Source organism: Mastigoproctus giganteus, chromosome 12 (assembly GCF_048544385.1).
Source record: "Mastigoproctus giganteus isolate SK-2022 chromosome 12, ASM4854438v1, whole genome shotgun sequence".
NCBI lineage: Eukaryota > Metazoa > Arthropoda > Arachnida > Uropygi > Thelyphonidae > Mastigoproctus > Mastigoproctus giganteus.
In genome coordinates, this window is record NC_143586.1 from 5322249 (window position 1) to 5343585 (window position 21337).

A 21337-nucleotide genomic window follows, 5' to 3' on the forward strand; every position below is an offset into this window, starting at 1 on the left:
TTCAGGGGTCTTTATTAAAATTTGTTATAATTGGATATCTTTTATTATTTTATTGAGTACGGCAATCCCCACAAAAAGACATAAGTATTACTGATGTTCAATGGAATGAAAAAAGAGTCTTGTAATTGCTGTTTATAGGAGGTTTGGTTTTTAGGACAAGGATGCATTTAGGAAGTGATGGGGGGGGGGACGCAGAGGACAAAGATCACAGTGAATGGCACTAAGGAAATAAAGAAAAAGAAAAGAATAAAACGATCATAGGTCAGAGAAAGCTCAAGTAAACAGAAAGAAGGGGAAATGGAAGTGAAAGTATCGAAATAAAAGAAAGGAAAAACTCAAAGTTAGGCAAGAAAATATCTGAAGATAAGAAAGAAAATGGCCAGTGTGAAAAGCAGAGACCGTTGACTAGCCTTAAAAGTGATCTTAGAGGTAAGAAAAATACCTTTATTCCTTATCTAAATAATGAGAATTGAAATAGATGGCGTGCAAATTAAGTGATTTTAATTTTGATAAATTGTAAAAAAAATGTGCAATTATCATGCATAAATTTTTGCAGATTTTTTTTCCATATATTTTAATCGATTAGTCAAGTAAATAATTATTTATAAACTTCAGTTCGGTTGCTGTGATGTGCACAAACTAGCCGGTAATTAATTCAGTGTCCTATTTTACTTCCCTCTGTTAGCCTATGGGTATATTATCCATCCTCGAGGAAGAGTCTATGTTCCCTAAGGCCTCTGATAAAACCTTCGAAGAGAAATTGAAAACCAACCACCTTGGAAAGTCTCCAAACTTCGTGAAACCAAGACCCCCCAAACCAGGACAGCAAGAAGCTCATTTCGCCATTGTACATTATGCAGGAACTGTAAGTACTCAATACATCTCTTACTTCTTTAATAATTAACTAATTCCAGTTATCCAAGCAATGATTTTTGAATTATCGGTCTCAGAAGGAAAAACTGTTTGACACCTCTGATATACAGCGTGTAAAATATTTTTGATTTAAGTCTTCTTTTGTTCTGGACACGTTCCAAAACAAATTACGCAAAAATTTGCATATTCCACAGAACGTTTCTTTTAGTTATTTCAAGCTACCGCTTCTGTCATATAATATTAATTTAAATTATATTTCACAAATACGCGTTGTAAATAAATTATGAATAGAAATCTATACTGAGAGCTTTCGATTCTCATTGCCAGGTGCCATATAATCTAAGTGGATGGCTAGAGAAGAACAAAGATCCTCTGAACGACACAGTAGTTGAGCAGTACAAACACGCTTCTAACAAATTACTGATCGGCATTTTTGAGGACCATCCAGGCTTGGGAGACGACTCCAGTAAGAAAGGAGGTAAGTAGAGGAAATCAGTATATAGCAGCTAACATTTTATACAATCAATATAATCTATTATCATTATAACATCAAAATACTATTATCAATTTAATACCGGATTGAAAATGAATGGGCACAGACAAGAATAGTATCATATTTTGTGATATCACGTGGATTCGAACACTCTGCGTGAAGAGGAACTATGACACTGATCACTCGGTTATGGTATGAAGAAGCACTACGTTGAAACATTTATTGCAAAAAAGAAAAGTTGACAATTACTCAACATTGAGTAAAAAAGTTTTATTACAGAAAACAATGTCTGTCTGTGTGACGTTGAAACATTACTGAGACCATTTTGCTAAACATGGATTTAAAAACTTCACCTTAATCTTAACTGGCTTCACATTTGTAATTTTTGTACACAAAATACATAAAGGGATGGAAGCGTGCAAATCTGGTTATAAATGCAAAGTTAAGAATTCGTGTAAGGAATAGAAATACTGGTACCATCTACAAATCTGTTGAAGGCATGGAATTACGTGGAAATTAATTAGAAAAATAATTCACTTGTCAATAGGTAAATTTGTTTTCATAACAAAATTACCATTACTTTTTTAAGATGAAAAGATGACGCAATTAAGATGAAAAGATGACGCAATTAAGATGAAAAGAAGTATGTGAACTAAATTTCAGCGTATACAAGATAGAATCAAAAAGTTCCAGGAATGAATTTCTTAACCACCATCGAATAAGAAAACCTTTGTTTTATTTTGTAACCTGTAATGCCCAGAATCTTTTTACAATAGGTGGCTTTTTGATTTCACATGCCAAAGGTTTTTAGCTGAAGAAATCAGTCTCGGAGTGTAGAAATGAATGTTGAAGTTTTTGTCAAGAGATATGATATTTAGATGGTAAAAGAGCTTCAAAGATGGAAGCGATAAACCATTGAGGACGATGCAAGTTGTGAGAAGCTTTGTACATCAGCAGATGTGCAACTTGTCTCCCTCGTTAGAAACATCATTCTAGTCGATCGTCCATTGAGAATTGAAAACATATAACATCTTAACATACCCTCTTAATTTTGAACATCTCATTATAACAAGAAAAGTTTAAGGAACTTCCAAGTTTTTAAAAGCAGATAAGATGGAAATATGAGTTGAACTTTTCAAAACTGAAATGTATGATGTTGATCTAGGATTTCTAAAAACAGTAACAAAATGTCGGTCCTCTGAATTTCCATTCTGAGGACCGACATTTGAACCTCAGATTTGGCCAACATCTGACCTCAGAATGGAAAGTCTGAGGTTCGACACTGCACAGTCAAATAACATCTCAGTATTACTGTTGATTATGGTGAGATGTTGAAATGCATCATGCAAAACCTTTGTGTGATCTGGATTGTTTTAAAGTAGTAGAAGGCTCTACTGCAACGGACTACTCTATACATGTATAGAGACTATATTAATGTTATGGATAACATTTAGTTCCGAGGTTGAAATAACAATAAAAAGATCGGAAACCTAAAATACGGAACTGACCTCCCAACCGCTTATGTGTTAATGAATGAGGTTAATTAAAAAGAGGTGTGGACATTAAAAACTGGTTAAAATTAAATTCCATGGAGCAAAGTGCACCTTACTCAATGCTCGTCATATGGGGTTTCATTATATAAAATCACTGTTGAACCACGAGTCCGAGGCACTGACCTCACTTTAGAATTTTCATTTTATAATAAAATCAGTACACATTTTAACAATTATAAAGACACTTTCAAGTATAATATTTCAGACATCAATTAGTATATTTAATTCTTTGTCAAAAAGAATGTAATGCATGTTACAATGGCAGCCCTACAGTTAAATATGGCGCCTCAAACATATCTAATACCAGAGCCTATTATCATTAAGCCAACTTACAGCACAATACCATACAACGGAACTCAGCCATCATATCCAGCCCACTCGTCATCAACAGAGAAATCAACAGAGGGACAGAGAAATCTGTGATGATATCAAAGACTTGATTATTTATCCCCCAAAAAGAAAAAAAAAATAAATTTAGTAAAACACAATTTTCAAAAAAAAAGAAACAAAGTGAGCCAGAATATAACCTCAATATAACCCAAGCAAAATTACATTTAATGTTGTTTGTAACTGAGACTAGATATTTCCGTATGAAAGATCCACAATGAAGTATTGCTTCCTGCAAAAATATTTCTCTAATTCCCTTGAAAGCAATTACAACTTTTATGTAAAAGTTCTAATAGACTTTAAATATTATTTAAATTATCAAATTTAAATGTGAGAAACATGTCTGCTATTTCAAAGACCTTTTCTATTGCAGGCCAGCGTAAGAAGGGCTCCGGTTTCCAGACAGTATCCGCTCTATACAGGGTATGTATCATCGAATGTAAATATGACTGGTACAAAATTTTGCGAAATATTTAAATATGAGATCAATTTTATTTTATTTTATTAAATATTAAACACTATTAAATAATTATTAAACATTAAATATGATTATATAAATATTAAATACAGTCAAAATATTTTTACTTTTCAGATGTGATTTTCTATGATTTTTTTGTTCATTTATTTAACAAAAATTTAATCTGTTTTCTTAAACGAGCAGAGAAGAATGTGAAATATTTCTTATGAAATGTTCATAAGAAGTATTTTTATGAAATTCAAAAAGGTCAAGTATAATATAATGTTAGTACGGTTATGATGCATCTCACAGAAATAAAAGAACCCACACGCTAAGAAAGGATATCAGCTATACTTGAGTGATAACAAACATGAAAAAGAATGGTCAGAGTTCATGAAGAAATCTGAGAAGATGAGTTAACTGTTTACAATAAGCACCACAGCAATTAAGGCAATGCAGCATAGCTTTTGCCTGTTTTTGACGAATGAAAAACGCAAGTTCTGGGAAGGAAAACAAAAAATTACTTAATTAGCCAATCTTCCAAAGATTTAATTAGCTAATTAGCCAATCTTCCAAAGATTGGCTAATTAAGTACACGGCGTGAAAACATCCTATAGAAGTTTCTTCCATTAAGACAAGCTTCGAACCCATGCATTTTCTAAATGGTGTGGAAAGACTGATTGTAAACCGCTGTACTAGCTGCGAAGACTCCTGTCAGGGAGGAGTAGTGTGATTAGAATTTTTATACTTTTTACCTTGGCAGCTAAGACTAGTGGAGTTCAGATTATAGGACGTTCCCTACCCTGAATTTTGTCATATACGCATTATTTTCAAAAATGCATATATGACAAAATTAAGATTTTTGCACGCCGAATGTGAAATAAAGTGGAAGGATTCGAATGTTTTTTACCCAGTTTTCTATATTTACTATTATATTTTATTTATTTATTTTAATTCAATTTTAGCACAAGATTTGGTGATCAGTAATGGTTAACTCTGTGATCACTGAATTATGTAGGGCCAACGTTCACACAGATAGCAGCAGCCTAGGCAGACGCCGCTAGTCTTCACACATCCGTAGGAATCTGCAGCCATGCTGTCTGCAAGGCTTTCCATGGCAACGGACTATATTACGGTTGCGTGTACATACGCCTCACTTTTCTTTCCAAAACATCCCACAAGTGTTCAACTGGATTGAGGTCTGACGAATTTGGAGGCCAACGCAAGATGAGCGATATCTTCACTGTGTTCCTCAAACCACTAGTGCAGAGTGCCAGCCTGATGACACGGCATATTAACGTCTTGGAAAGACCGGTTTCTGTCAGGGAAAAAATGCAGCATGGCAGGGTGCACATGGTCTCCTGTCATGTCTCGTCCTAGGTCTCCTCTTAAGAGCTGCCGGTAGACCTCAACAGTGAAGCCTTGGTCCATACGCACCAGGATTCCTAGTTCTTATCAGCAAAATATGCGACATATTAAGCATACAACGCCCCCTGCCTGGATAGTGGGCACCATGTTCAATAGGCCGTGTGCTCGACTTGCTTGCATCGCACACGAAGGCGTTCGTCGGCGTGTTGCACCAGGTATTTGGAATCATCCGAACAGCACACTCGTTTCCAGTTCTCCAGTGTCCAACCAGCATGTTGTTGAAGGACGGGGTATCCGTATTGAAGACGGGGTGGTCTGCTGTGGAACTTCATGTCTGAGTGTGTGATGCATCGTCATTTGGGATATTGTTCTTGCATTCCCCATATTGTATTGCGATGTCAGCGGCAACGCAATACAATAAGAGGAATACAAGTGAACACAAAGTGACCTGTCGTCGATGCACAACCAGATGCAAAAATTACTACTGCTCTAGCGTATGAAGCTGTTCGGTTTTTTAATACTGCGATCTACGTTGCATAGTCCATTATGGACTGGGTGGTTGCAATTCAGTGATCACCGAGTGTACATAATTTTCAAGAATATTCTTGTAAATATTTTAATTTCTAAGAATTTTTAGAGAATGTTTGAAAATATTTATTTTTACATTTCCACGTTTATTGAAATGTGAAAATAAAACTATTTTAGAATAAATTCAGTCTAGTATTGTAAACGTGCACAAGACGGCAGATGATTGCTAAAAATTGAATATATTTTTAAAAGGTCATTCCACAAATCATTAGCAAGAATTAAATGTAAAAAAAAACCGTAATAAATGTATATTGGCAATAACGCGGGCCCTAACTGTTTTATAATAAATGGTTGCTGATGTCCAGTTGCCTTGTTGATGATTGTCTCTTGGTGATATGCACTCAACTTAAGTTTTTGTTAAAGCAATTTTAATCCCAAGAAACAAGTTTGAAGTGATCAAGATTCCTTCCAAGAAAATAAAGGTATATGTAAAAGTATTTGTGTAATTCGGTAAAATTTTAGATGCACGTTAAAAATTCTAGTCGATTAGAGATTTTAGATATTAACTCTACTGTACTTTCCGTAGGAACAACTGAACAAGCTGATGACGACTTTGAGACAAACACAACCTCATTTCGTACGATGTATTATTCCTAATGAAACCAAATCCCCAGGTAGATCCTGACTTAGTTCACCTCCTCCTGTATGTGTTGTGTATAGATATATATATAGATTTATATGTGTATATAATAGTATTATCCTCTGTTGGAGGTATTCCTCAGATCCCAGGGTTACCTTAGGCACCATTAATAAGACTGCAACTAACCTTCAGTGTTCTCTAACTGCCATCTGGAATGCCAAATACTAACTTCCTCGATGTATTGAGCAAAATGAAAGCGTTGCCAACTCACACATTTGAAAATATTACAAACCACTTTAATAAATCAGGAGTTACAGCAAGAAATCCGTCTTCTGCATTGTCCTTGAACTAGATATCTTTAACAGAACTTCTTTCATGGTCAAAAGTTCAATTTAAACTTTTAGCCTGAGAAGATTGATTATCTTGATGCAAATTCGTAAAAGTATTTTGGAGTATGTTGCTAAAAGAACTTAAATGGTCGAGTTATGAACGATACGCTTCTTTTCTACAATCAAGACCGGACAGTAAGACGTAGACCTTGATGAAACTCCATTTGCATAATATTTAACATACACAGTACATAAATGCTAGTGCATACAGCTAACCGGAAGAAATATAAGCAATAAAATATGAGCGATTAACTGCCAGCAATTGAATAAAACTTGTCAGCATAATTTATTTTGTAACCTTTTGTTTTGGCTGTTGTATTTCTTTATATTCAAAGCTTTTAATGCAATTTAATTTAAGCAGCGCGAAATAAAAGATTTATTTTGGCATTTTTTATTTGTTTCAGCTTTAATTTTAATTTGCAACTTAACATTCAGTTTCACTGCAATAAATTTACGAGCCAGTTTTGCCATATTTGGCAAACTAACTGCTGTTTGGTTTTTCTTTTTTTTTTTCTTTTTTTGCTTTGCTGTTTAAAACTAGGAACAATTAAATAAGCTGATGACCACTCTGAGAAGCACTTCACCCCACTTCGTACGTTGCATCATCCCTAATGAGACGAAATCTCCAGGTAAGAAATATTTCCATTATAAAGACTTCAAGAAATCGGTAACCATGGGATCAAGGTAATTTCATTTGGTTCGAATTTTCTTTTGTAGAAACTTTTTATAGAAATCAAATGATTTTAACGCTAAGGATTTCTAGAAAGTTAATATATGATATTCCTTTTAACTCATATGAATGAATGCAACTTCACACCACATAAATTGAACAAGGTTTGTCGACACAATGAATGCCAGAAACATTAGTTGTACATGGATTAAAACTGAATAAATAATAATAAAAAGATAAAGGGGCGCGATTATCCCAGTGGGTTCGACGCCTTACACTCGAATCCCGCGGAGGAAAAATAATCGCGATAGTCGCTTCGTTGGAATCTACCTCCCCAAAGTCAAAGTGACAGCTGAGGCAGAGAGTAGAGCCATTTGATGTCGCTCCTGTAACTACCATCCACCACTGGATGTCAAATCTAAACAGGTCCACCTGCATAGCTGGATGAAAATAAGAAGTAGAAAGATTGAACAGACTGCAGAGTGTGGCGCAGGATAAAGTCACTTGCGTTCAGGCCTTAGTCGAAGGGGTTTGCTCGAAAAGTGGGAAACTGTCTCCCGCGGACGACAGTGGAGTGCTTGGCGCTGTCTCTTGTATGACTACTACATACGGGATGGTCTCCAGTATGGCTACCACAACTGATGGGCAAGACCATCCAGCCCAACCATCTGGAAGTGTTTCCTGCGCAACGGCGCTAGTGACTTTTTTTTTTTTTGATTTGGTAGTTGTTGGCGCATCGGCTTCTGTGGCCATATTGCACCTCCCAAGGTTTTTGCTGTACTTTGATCCAAGCCCGAGGCGGGAATCGAACCCGCGACCTTTGGTTTGCCGGGCAGGTACTTTACCCACTCGGCTAGCCCGGTCGGCGCGCTAGTGACTATCCGAAGAAGCCAGTGCGTGAAGTGGAGCATCGAAATAAATACTCAGCATGCGAGCATACTACGAAAGGGAAAGAAAAATAGTAGTGAAAACAGTTGTATTGTACAAGGCCTAGAACATCACTTGAACATTGCAATACTGTGGAATAGTGTAGTTAAAATTGATCTCTGGAGTTTGTTTCGACAGAAAATACAAGACGTAAAGCTCCAGGAAATATATCAATTTATCCAACTGTAGACTTACCGTTGATCATTTCCAGCGATTCTGCCATTTATAACTTAGGAGCTTGTTAGATTGAATAAAGTTTCTCTCAGTGTCACCAGATTATCTAAATACTGAACTGACAATATTTGAAGAGACATTTGTCTAGCAACCTATAAGCTAATATGTTGTAGTGGGTTATTTCATATGTGAAGGTGAACCAATCAATTCAGAAAGTTACTTACGAATCCTGATAAGTTGATCTGCTACGTGCCATTAACAACAGTATATGTTATTTTGGCCAATTTTTTGTTATTGTGTAAATGATATATTGCTTAACTGAAAAATTGTTAGACAATGAACACTCTTCTAGCAAAATTATTGTCCTGGGGTGAAAATCCAGTACTAAACTGATAAATAAATAAATATTTTTTTTCTTTTAGTTGTCGGCGCTTTGGTTTCTGTGACCATAATGCATCTCCCAAGGTTTTTAGACTTTCTACTCGGGATTCGAACCCGCGACCTTTGGGTTGCCTGGCAGGCACTGTATCTGCCTGGCTAGCCCGGTCGAGAATAAATATCATAAAGCAGATAAAATTTCAACCAACCAACCAATTGAAAAACCAGCACTATTTGGAACAGCACATATTTTATGACGACACCTTTGATTAATTATCTTAGACCCTTTGGAAGGGTCCGATAGTTAAAGTTCCAAATCCAGTCAGTATCATCCAGTAGACAGTGTAAATAGATATGATATTATAATAAAAACTTTTTCTCCTTTATGGGAAATTATTTTTTTGGCGGGTACTAGTACCAAGTGCATGGGGTGGTTGGTTGTGTCCGGTTACTATTATGATTACTGTTGGTCGAGGAACTCTGACTGTCCTACAGGTGTTAGGATCGCACCTTTCTGGAATTCCAGAAAATTGTTGCTAGGTTCTTATGGAGGTTCCTTGGCACCATCGCAGTGATTGATACTGTGATCGGGATGGTAATTACTTGTTCCATATGCCACATTTTCGTTTTGACTTGCTGAATTAGGTCTAAATAAATAAATCTTTATTTGTCCTACCAAATTTAAAATATAGGTGTACATTGGTAAGTGACAAATTCCCTTCACGGCAGACAATGCCAGGGGATTATCATAAAATGCGAATAAAAGAATGTCTAAAATATACAAGAAAGGTTAAATATACGCGAAAAGATGACATATAAATTGCGTTACTCTTCACTACATTTCTGTCTAGAGTCCTGGCAATTGTAATACAAAAGTTCATCTTACATCACATCCACTGATCAACTTGTGCGAGATATACATTATTCAATTGCATACACACAGTTCTTGACAGAAATTCACACAACTACTAGGCAACAGTAGCCTCAGCGAACCACACTGCGGTTTGTTTCCTATATTTCGGGTCTTCTATGAGCCTTTATAGTTCAATTCCGATATGTGTTAGGCACTGAATTGATTCTAACGCACTGGCGGATATAAACCTGTCGGCCATCTTCAGTCTGTTGGTCTTCATATACGGTCCCAGTATAGTCTGTGAGTAGAGGTCTCTAGTACTGCCTGAGCAGCCACCAAACAAGTGTCAATAGCAACCAAAAATCGATCAACTACTGAGTGCCGGGCACTCAGGATGAAGGGTTCGTAGTCACGAATGGTCGTTAGTGTTGTATCAGCTTTATGGTAACTGAAAAAAGTTTCTAGTACCCCGGCTTGGCCTAAAACTGAGGAACTAACGAAAACGTTGTCTATTTGAGTCTTTCCAGTTGTTTTGAATGACAAAGGTGGGTGGGAGAAGTGACTCAGACTTCTTCCTAGAGAAGCGATTAAAGTCTTGGGGAGAAGCGACTGGCAGGTGGGGGCCGTGCAAGACTCCGCGCAGGCGCCTCCCCACCACCGCCGCCTCAACACTAGCTCTCTGAGTACCTCCTTGCCGGGACAACTCCAGCTTTGAAAATTATTAAAAAATACTTGTCGCAAAATTTATAAATTACCTTTATAGAATTATTAACTAACTATTTAGCAACCTTTTTGTCACCAAAAGGAGAGTTACTTAGTACAAAGAGGCGCGCTATCGAAGTGCAATAAAAAAAAATTGTTTTTTTTATTATTTTAACACAAAGTAAATGAGAATGAGAGATTTCAATCGGAATAGTTTCCCCTTGATAAGCATCGAATAACGCATAGTTAATTCCATTTATACACACAATTTTACGTACATTCTCATGATATACATTAATTTATATAGTTTTTATACACATTGGATATATATTATCCATTCTATATAATAGTAATCAAGGTACTGCGTGTGTGTTTCTTGTATCGGGGTGGCTCCTAGGCGTTAGCCCATCGCCACCTTTGTACTCTGTTATGGTGCAGAAACTCTGCATAAGGTGCCTGAAAAATGTAAGTGTGTGTATAAATATTAATGTGTGTTGTATTGTCTGTGTCAGGCCACTTTGCCACCAGAGTGCAGCCAACACATGGGCAGCTGCTGCCTGGTGCCGGTCCCTAGCACCGGGCCTGGGTCAACTGTCATACTGTACCGGTGTCATTACCACCGAAAATCTCGCACCCGTCAGAGTAGTGCAATCCCGGTGGGTGCCTGAAGTCCCACTCCGAGGCAATTAACGCACAGCTAATGGATTTTTGAATTTTTAGCTCCATTAGCGACGGAAATAGAAGGGGAGACACGAAAATTACTCACATTTTCCTGTCTGGCGCCGCCATTTTTAATTTTAAAAATATTTTAAATCTACTGGTTGAGCTCTTTCCAACGGTGTATAATAAGCTATAGGTTGTCAACATTTTTTACCCCCCCCCATTTCTCAAACAAATTTTTGTCAGCAACGATCAATATTGTGTTATGTTGGCCCACATGATGTACAAACCCATGCAAAATTTCAAGTCAATAGGTTGAGCGGTTCCATAGATACAATGCTGCGACAGACGGACAGACAGACAACCGAGTGACATTATAAGGGTCCTTCGTTAGACTACGGACCCTAAAAAAGACTTATGAGCAGGACATAAAAATTCATGGTGAATAGATGGGATAAGTGCCTAAATTTGACAGACTTTTCAAAAAATGCAACACCAGTTATTAGAAAAAACAAATTCACTTTTTTCATTTGGCTCATCCTCTCATATTGATTTATACAGTACCCCATTAAAGGAATTATGTCTTAAATTTTTAGGGGTTTATTGGGTCGGACTGTTGAGAGTAAAGCCAAGGTAGCTAGGGTTACGAGGTTTCTGTGTACATTACTGGGGCATCTAGAAACTGTCTATCGTATTGTTGGTGTGAGAGATGAAAACCAGAAGTTTGTAAACAAAAACCACGCCTCTGTCATCGACTAACTTGAGAATGGTGAGAAGAAAAGCCTATTAAAGTTTCACTCGTCTAATTTTCTGAGAATATGCCAACCTGATGACGGGAGTGGTTTTTAAAACATTTTAAACGCGATTTTAAAATGTTACCTGTGAAGAAAACTCATGTGGTTTCAGATTAATGTATAATATCCTAATTTATAATATTTTCAAGTTATGAACCTAAACGATATCCACATTTTTTCCATGCTTTAGTGAATAAATAAATAAAGGGCAATAAAACGTATTAAATATAATCATTTTCTTATCTGACAGGTGTGATTGATTCTCACCTCGTAATGCAACAGCTCACATGTAACGGTGTACTAGAAGGAATCCGTATTTGCAGAAAAGGATTCCCCAACAGAATGGTGTATCCAGACTTCAAACACAGGTAGAGAAAATACAATTCTTTGATAATGAATTGATACAATTTGAAACTTGATGGAGTAATTAGAAGTCACCGGCTAGTTTTTACATTGCAGAAATATCTAAATGTAATTCTTTGTATACCCAACCGGCGATTCACGAATCCCTGGGGATTCGCGAAGATTTTCCGGGAGGGGGCTCGCATTAAAAATTCCGTAATGGTGTCTTCTTCTTCAACTTCTAAATTTTTAAATCAATAAATTAATTTACGATAGAATTATTTACGTAACTGTTTTGTTACTTCCTTGTAGTTATTTAATATGTATATTATATGTGTAATAAATATTTTCGTAACTGTCATTCATAACTAATTACTGAGATCCATTATTATTCATAGCTATGATTTTATTGTTAGAGAGACTGTAGTTAACCTTTTCTCTTTTTTTGCGGCCAACTACATCCCACAGCCATGATAACCTCTAACATAATGAGAACATAAAAATATTTTATTCAAAGGGTTCGGAATCGAAAAGGGTCAGGAATCGCTGATCTAAACCAACTAAAAAAAAAGTTACATTCAATTTAAAATTATCATATTTATTGGCAGAATCCAGCCTCACAACTTTTAGAGTTAAAAGTTAAAATATTATTCCTCTCAAAATTCTAACGTCTCTCATTTGATGTGGATAGAACAAGATTTCGGAAAAATTGGAGCGTCATGAGAATGATAGCAAGGGAAGCCACAGTTCTTTAAAGTATTATGATATAACTATAACATATATGATCAAATTCGAGCAAATTGTTGGTGGATTTTCATTACCAGCTTCTATCATAGCTCTCCTTCTCAATAAGGTATAGTTGCATGCTTATTACATGAATTAGTAGTGGCATATGATTCAAGAACGCAAGCTTATACAGCATCAGCAAAAAAAAAAACAAACTTCACGCTTCACCCATCCATTCGCTCCAAAGGTTTGTCCAGTTCTTCGTTAAATTCATTTAAAGAAGAACTGGACAAACCACCCGCTGGCTAAAGGTCAATTTCCGCACATCTATTCTGCAACTGTCTTTCTGAGCGAGAGGAAGAATCCCATCAGGATTGAGCTTGCTCAAACCATTCAAAGACTTATACACCTCAATCAGGTCACCACACAGGTGCCTAGTCTCCAGACGCTGCAATTTGCAGAACTTAAGCCTTTCTTGGTAAGAGTAACCATTTGTTCCCCTCACCAATCTCAGAAGATGTGCGTCCTTCCTAAAATGAGGCATCCAGACCTGTATGCAGTACTCAAGGTGTGGCCTGACCATTGCCTTATACAAGAGGATAATCACCTCCTTATTCTGCTAGCAAAATTCCTGTATATCACTGACAAGACACCATGAGCTGCTCTGGCAGCCTGTCTACACTGCTCAGAAAACTTCATATCTGACTGCACAATTACCTCCAGATCTTTTTCATTCTCCACTACCCAGTGTAATAAGTGTGCAAATAATTTATTACCTCTTATCTTTCTAATACATCCACTTCGTGTATTTTTTTTTATAATACCGTCACATGTTTTCGAAATTAATAGCAATACATATATAAATATTTTTATTCAAATTAGAATTCTTACGATATTAATATTTTAAAAAATCTCTATAGATTTTTCTTCATTAATGTGGAATTATTTAACTTTATGCAATGCAAATATGTCGAACCCTGAATGAATATATGCATGCATGTACGTGTATATGAATCTGTATATCACTTTCTCTCTTTTGAGACTTTTAACGAAAATTTTCATGATTTTAATTTGATTTTTTTAGTTTTAAAGCCTATGGATGTCAAATGTTTTTATATATGGAAATATTTTGATTTATTACAGTTTTCATACTATTTTTGATATTTTAATTTTTATAATGTTTTATAATTCAAAAATTCATTAGTTTTTTTAGTTTTCTCAATTTTAAATATTCTGTGAAGGAAACTTTATTTTCAACTATTGAAAATAAGTAAGTTGTCTTTGGTAGCTGTAAATAAGTTTCCTTATTTACTCTACCAAATAGAAAATTCAAATGGGGCGAACAGTTTTTTAAGTTTTTGTTTGCTTTTTTTTAATTTTTAATATTTTCAATTTTTCGCTATTTTAATAATTAAATTATCAAAAGTTTTTTTTTTTAAATTTTGCATTTTACCATTTTGATATCACTTTTTTAAATATAATAATAAAACAAAGCAACATGTCATTTCTTTTGTGGTTTGGTGTAGAATTCGAAGTTAAGTTTCATTTTAACATTAAGCGATCTATATTTTTCATCCATCAATTTGCAAAATTGAAAATTCCTCAAGTTTCTTTAAAAAAATTCATGACTACAATTAAAAGCCCAGATTATTACATGTTCTGATTCGTCTCAAGCACCAAGCCTTTTAATGGGTGGGTGTATGGATACAACAAGAGAAAAAACTGGTTAATATTCTGCCCATATTCAGGAGGGCTCACATTTCAGACGTTGCAAGTACAAGTAGCATGAGGTGTTTGGTTTCAAAGAAAAATCTTAAGAGTTGATTGGAATGAATTGAATGGAATATGATGTAAAATCAAATGTCAGAATGATATTTAGCAATATGCTTCTATTATCTTTGCTCTTACGTTTATGAAATCCTGTTCTACAATAAGTGTGATTAAAAGAAAGGGATACAGGATTCCTCCTGTATCCCTCTCTCCAGATATTTAAAATTAAGTCAGAGAATAATTCATTTCAACATTACGCGGAACTCTTTTGACGTCGATTAAAATATTGATTTCATTCATCTACTAAAATAGAAGAAAAACAAGTTAGAAACGCTGTGCAGTACCTTATCAAGGACCTAAGGAACTATCAGGCTTCTGAAAACAAGAGATTCAAATGCAAGCATGTACCATTTAACTCCTTATAAGATGCTACAAAACTAAATTTTATTTAAGAAATGACTTTAGTTGAAAATCAGAATGATGACAAATGCAGATCTGTGGTACTTGTATTTACTTTGCTTAAAAAGTTATGCTCTATAGAGCTGGTAGAGTTACTTATAAAAACATATTAGAAGAAACGCTTCGCAAAAAACGGAGGTTGTTTTAATTCAAAAAATGTAATTAGGTTTTTGGGTAGATGATAATCGAGGTTAATGAAAAATTAACCTGGCAAGTGGAACATGACAGCTTAAAATCAAAGACCATTATTTTCCGTTGGAATACGAAGAGGAGTAAACCCAAAGCGAAGTAATTTTTTAATCTTTTATATATAACAGAGAAAACCATGTTTTACTCCAAATATACTAAATTATATTTCGTAATGAATTATTTTGGTGAATCATACAGCAAGATGCAACTGGTCATCACCAAATACAAAAGTTGTTTAAATTTGACGTTCTGAGGTGTTCTCAATTTCCAATTCTTGGAATGGGCATGATACCATTTATGTGACACACATACATAATGTAAATACCCGACTGCAAATTGCAGGTTTCTAATACGACGACATAAATAAATAAATAAAATTTCGAGCCGACAACAAACTTTGCTTCAGTAGCAGCCTTGAAGTCTTCGAATATTAAATAGTCGCAAATAATTTCTGTTGATCTGGTAACCACTATAATATCGATTAAATATCGATATGAAACAATCTCACAAGATGTCTTTTAAAGTCAATTACATTCTGTTATTCTTTCTACTCTTTTTCTCCAGATATACGATACTGGCCCCCAATGCTATTCCCCAAGGATTTGTAGATGCTAAAAAAATTACAGAAAACGTTCTTGACAGCATTCAGCTAGAAGCCAACGATTACCGATTGGGTCACACAAAGGTATTGTAGGCGTGGATACCCTAACCCCTATCCCTACACCCATATACTGTATATGAGACAACCCAGTTGTTCTATGAATTCCCAACGTCCAGGGTAAGGCTGTGTGTTAAAAAGAACCCTTTCCCCTCCTGTGAACGAAAACAAAAGGAATATCTTAGAAAATGTCTACAGAAACCTATACCTACCACAAATCCCAGATACCTTTGCCTATATGTTTCCCACTCCCCCCTCTCCCATCACCACTTATATTATTTTTGTTACCATTTTAATTTCAGCATGGCATGTTTAAAAATGGCGGTAGATATAACAAATGCCAACTTAGACCTAATTTGGGAATATATTTATATGAATATTTATAACGTGTGTAGATGCTAATAATAATTTCCGAACAGTCCAGATTTATGTTGAAATTTGCGAAGTAATATATTTTTTTAAATTTTGGCTTTTAAATTAAAGTTTTCAAAACAATTCATCACCTGAAAATCGCATTTTCTTTATTTTTATTTATTTATTCGAGGTTTGCATTTCTAGAGTTTGATATAATAGATCACTTCATGATTCTCCCAAAAAAATACGTTTTTATTCGCTTTTATAAATAATGCGCTTTTATTCGTTGATTTTTCATTAACTGAAATAAAAGATTCGAATTATTCTAATACTACCAACAATTTTAAAATAGTTTTATAATTCCATTATTTATGATTTTGTTCATTTAAAGCTGATCAGAACAAATACTCCTCGGTTACAGTGTAAAAGTAAAGGAGTATAAAGTTTAAAGGAGAATAAAGAATTTCTGCACTCTAAAGTGCAGAATAAAGCTTATATTCTACAATTAGCTATATATTCCCAAATTATAGGCAGTTCTTTTATAACTAAACAATATATTTCCACCCATACCCTTTCACTACTGATCTGAAATCAAGTTTAGAAGAAACGAATAAAATATGATGTAGTTTTGTGTATCCATTCCTTTCCTTTCCTTTCCTTCTCTCCTTGGTAGCTATATAAAGGTATTCTACTCCATTTCCCAGATGTTATCCTGAAAATCAGAGGGAAAAAACCCTACCTTTCTTAGTGTCCCGTCTATGTCATGAACATTAGAAGTAGAAACCAAACCCCATTGTTCTTAACTCCCTGAGATCATTAAAGAAACATTTAAATGTATGGTTCATATAAGATGTAATGTGGCATTCAACATATAATTGATTTACACAAATTTTTTTAAAAACAAAAATAAAACTTCAGTGTAAAAAATTGAAGGTAAATTATAAAAATTTAAAGTTTTATCACTTTAATTGCAACGAGATTAATGCTACCTTACCTCTTCGTATGAGAAGTAAACCTTCCCCAGCCTCCCTGACTATTTTAGCCTGAATTTCCCAATTTACCTAATGTGATTAGAAATGCACTATCAATCCTACAGGTGTCGTGTTATTGCACGAATAATGTATAGATTCCTCATCCTATCCTTTCCTTAGATATGCTATCCTTGCTCCCAATGCTGTACCCAAAGGTTTCGTGGATGCTAAGAACGTAACAGAAAAGATTCTGGAATCAATCCAGCTGGATACTAATGAATTCCGTTATGGACATACTAAGGCATGTATTCATAAAAAAAGATTATTCCTTTTTTGTTTTTGTAGTGTTTTACTCAACTTCCTAAAGCAGATATAAGGGTTAAACGATCTTCGGAATCAACAGCGGAGCACATTTGTATGGGTAAGTTTGTTTTTGTGTGTGTGGCATCCGTGTTACATTTTCAACAGAGTGCCGCAGCTGTGAACAAATAAGCTGTCAATGTAAACCCTAATTAATCACAGTCGCTCTTCCCCATCTCGCCCTACGTGTTGCTTGCCTCAATCGTCCTGAAATACGGTGTGCATTCTTCATCATCCCTTACCCTAGTGTCGAATGCACCGTAAGTATTTTGGGCATCGTGAGGATTTAGTGCGAACTGTCAAATCAATGTGAATGTACTAGCATCTTTGCGGTGTGAATTTGCGTATCCCTTCCTAAGCCCAGATCCCGGTGTATGTTCATTATCCTTATCTGTGTACCTCTACTGGTAAACTGTTTACTACCAGTTTTACCTGGATGTGTTCATTCTACGTGTATACCTGAATCAAAGCCTTGCCTCTGTACGTTTTCTTTCGTCTTCTATCTGTGCTATACATGTGCTGTTCATAATTCGTCTATTTATTTGTTCAGGACTATCACGTATGCGTTTCTTTGATTGCAGTGTTATACTTGCATCTATGCTTATTTATGGATGGTAATTTGTTCGTTACCAGATACTCATTCGTGTTAAAACCGCCTGTACCGCGATTGGAGAGCCTACTTCAACTAAGTTTATTTTTATTAATTATGAGCTGGATATTTGTGTTGAATTTCTAAGCTTACAATATTTCGAATGCATCATGCGACTTATTTTGTATGTTATAATGGTACAAGAATTACGAAACTTAAATACCAAATTACAGAAAAACAGGCACGGAAATTTAACAAATGATATTTTTTAATAAATGCTTGCTATTAACCACTAAGAACTGCTCATCCTGCCAACGTATTAGCTATAATATCGAAAATATAGCATTATAGCAACCAGAATGCAATTTTTAACTAGGAAATTATTAACACACAGGGTAATTCAAAAAATAAGTAGTTTCAAAAATTCATAGAAATTAAAATTGGTATAATATAGTTAGGGAAGGACATTACACCACTCATATACCAGGTGAAATTAATAATATAGTTTATTAAGCTAATCACCCAAACCACTATATCCATCATCAGACCATGCTGTTAGGGGGTAGAAAAATAGAAAGGGTTACAAAATATGAACTATATTACAATAATTATTAATTGTGAATCTAAAACACTAAGGTTGAATTACCGTTATAACAGAAAACGGATATTAAATTAACAGATATTTCCCAAACTTCAACTTGTAAACTTTCCCAAGTAAACGCTTCCGAAAAATAAGCCAAACCATTTTTGTTTCATATTTAACTCACTGCTGTCCATAAGTGGCTTTTGCGGGCTTTACTGAAAACACCTTTTGCACGTTGCGCTGTTTCATCAGTGGTGAAAAAGGCACATTGCATTGACATTGAACTTCTTGCAAACTGGATGGATGGCACAAATGTTTTTTTTTTTCTTTTTTCTGTGGAGAAGCCAATTTAACACTGTTTTCCCTCGCAGAAGTAAAGAAATTTCAAGGTATCAAGATGACCAAAAACATTTAAAGGATTTTATGTCCTTTTGGATTTGAGAATTTGCTATCATAAATACATCTAGTATTTCGGGAACATTTGAAAGTGCTCAGCTTATTTTTGAATCACCCTGCACTTCGTATATAATACATATATAATATATAAAATAAATGATATACATATCCTCACTGGCCAAAAAATTATAACCCTTTATTCAATATCTATCTATCTTTTACCTGAATTACAGGCCAGCCCATACATGTCGTGGCATGGATTTCGCTAGGTGTCTGAAGGAGTCTGGTTTGACTGAATGCTCAAATCTGAGGGAGTCAGATTTGAGCATTCTTCCATGAGGATATTTGTCAGCTGCTATATTGTGATCGGCGGAAAACGGCAAAGCCGAACTGCCCTTTCCAACATATCCCAGACATTCTCAATCAGATTCAAACCTGGAGAATTAAGCGGCCAGGGTAGATGTTGAAAATCTTTGGAGCGTCCTCGATTCATTCAGATACAATTTTTGCACGGTGGGATAGTTGCGTTATCGTCGTGAAAGAATCCATCGCAATCCATATAAAAATGAAGCATTGCGGTGAAGTTGGTCCGATACAACAGAAACATATTCATTGGAGGTAACATGACCTTCTAACGGTATGAGCAGACCAAGTCCGTACCAGCAGAACATAACCCACACCATGATACCATTTCCAACTCTCTGAGTAGTAGAAACAAGACAAGTCTGGATGCATAGCTTCATGATGTTTACGCCACCCTTTCACTTTACCATCTGTGCATAAAAAATGTAAATCGAGAGTAGTCAGATCAGTAGTCTGAGAAAGACAAATTAATTGGAGTGGTGTTGCCAAAGCAAAGCATAACTCATATCATGTTTTAAAAATTGGTTGTGCACCAATTCAGTCGAATCTGGATTTTTACAGAAAGAATGGCTTTCGTACAGGCGCACAACTTCCACATCCCAGATTCTTCAACTTCCGCCGCATAGTTCAGTTAGCAATTGGTCCTTCTTCGCCTAAATTAATTTTCCAGTCATTTGTTGCACACTGCAAATGACTGGAAAATGACTGTAAATTGTACATCCTCTTCTCGAATGCACAATTTTCTGTAAATTCCTGCCGTCTCGTTCTAGGAGTACCGACCTTCTGCCGATTTCTTCATTTCAGAGCTACATTCTCCCTTTGTCTTCCACTCACTTTTGAGATGGTTGCTTTAGACGTACCAGTGATTGCCTTTGTTTTCTCAATTGTAGCTACTGCTAAACGTGATCTAACAACAACAAATTTCTGAAATCATCTGAGGTCATCTGTCATTCCCATGACTGGATCTAAGAAGCTTCGGAAAGCATACAGTATTTCACTGACACCAAGGAACTTGTGGTCATACCACGTGACAAATTACATTTGCATACCGAACGTTTAATTAACTGCTGACGCCTATTGCAAAAGGTTCATAACTTTTTTGGCCAGTGAATGTAAAATACAGTTCAAGATTATTTAAAAATCTTCATTACTACGGAACTTTTGCGATTGTGTGTATTGTAAAAATCTAACCAACTAACTCCATTCATGTAAGCTGTACTGTGCAAATCTTCTGTGCACAAAAGCGTGTTATCAGTGATAGTTTTCACTTTGTCTTTAATGTTAGTCCGTTTCTTTTGCTTTGTGTTTTTAATTATTTTAAATTATGGCATGTAAGAATGATTTTTTTGTGTTATATTTACTATATGTTATCTTTGAAGCATGGTTTCATCGTTCAAAATAAAGCATGGTATGTGTTGAATTTTTGTGTGTGTGTATGTGTGTGTGCGCGCATGTTACTTTTACAATGTATAATTTGTGAATTTAGTGTTTTCTATCACTTTCTTATCTTTCTGCACCGGCTATTCCTTTCACAGATATGCCATCCTTGCAGCTTTCGTCTTAAGGGATGGATTTGTAGAGGCCAGAGTAGCAACACAAAAGTTGCTGGAAGTCATTAATCTGGAACCTACAGAGTATCGACTTGGCGAAACCAAGGTATGTTCAAGGTAGAAAAAACAAGACAAGGACAGCTGCCATGCATCAGACCGAGACGTGTCTTACAAAACACCC

General features: G+C 35.5%; 1 protein-coding gene across 9 annotated transcripts in view; it reads left to right on the forward strand.

Moving 5' to 3' along the window:
• The window catches only part of LOC150076647 (myosin heavy chain, muscle-like), a 138992-nt gene that overhangs the window by 70177 nt on the left and 47478 nt on the right, over positions 1-21337 (forward strand). For 3 of the 9 annotated variants that reach the window (XM_090386356.1, XM_090386357.1, XM_090386355.1), the window contains exons 14-19: positions 686-865; positions 1201-1351; positions 3680-3729; positions 7230-7317; positions 12097-12214; positions 15897-16017. In XM_090386356.1, the coding sequence (XP_090242482.1) occupies positions 686-865; positions 1201-1351; positions 3680-3729; positions 7230-7317; positions 12097-12214; positions 15897-16017 (708 nt within the window). Of the gene's footprint in view, positions 1-685; positions 866-1200; positions 1352-3679; positions 3730-6245; positions 6334-7229; positions 7318-12096; positions 12215-15896; positions 16018-17495; positions 17617-21141; positions 21263-21337 lie in introns of all 9 variants that reach the window. The other 6 variants (XM_090386350.1, XM_090386349.1, XM_090386358.1 and 3 more) reach the window with 5 other exon arrangements.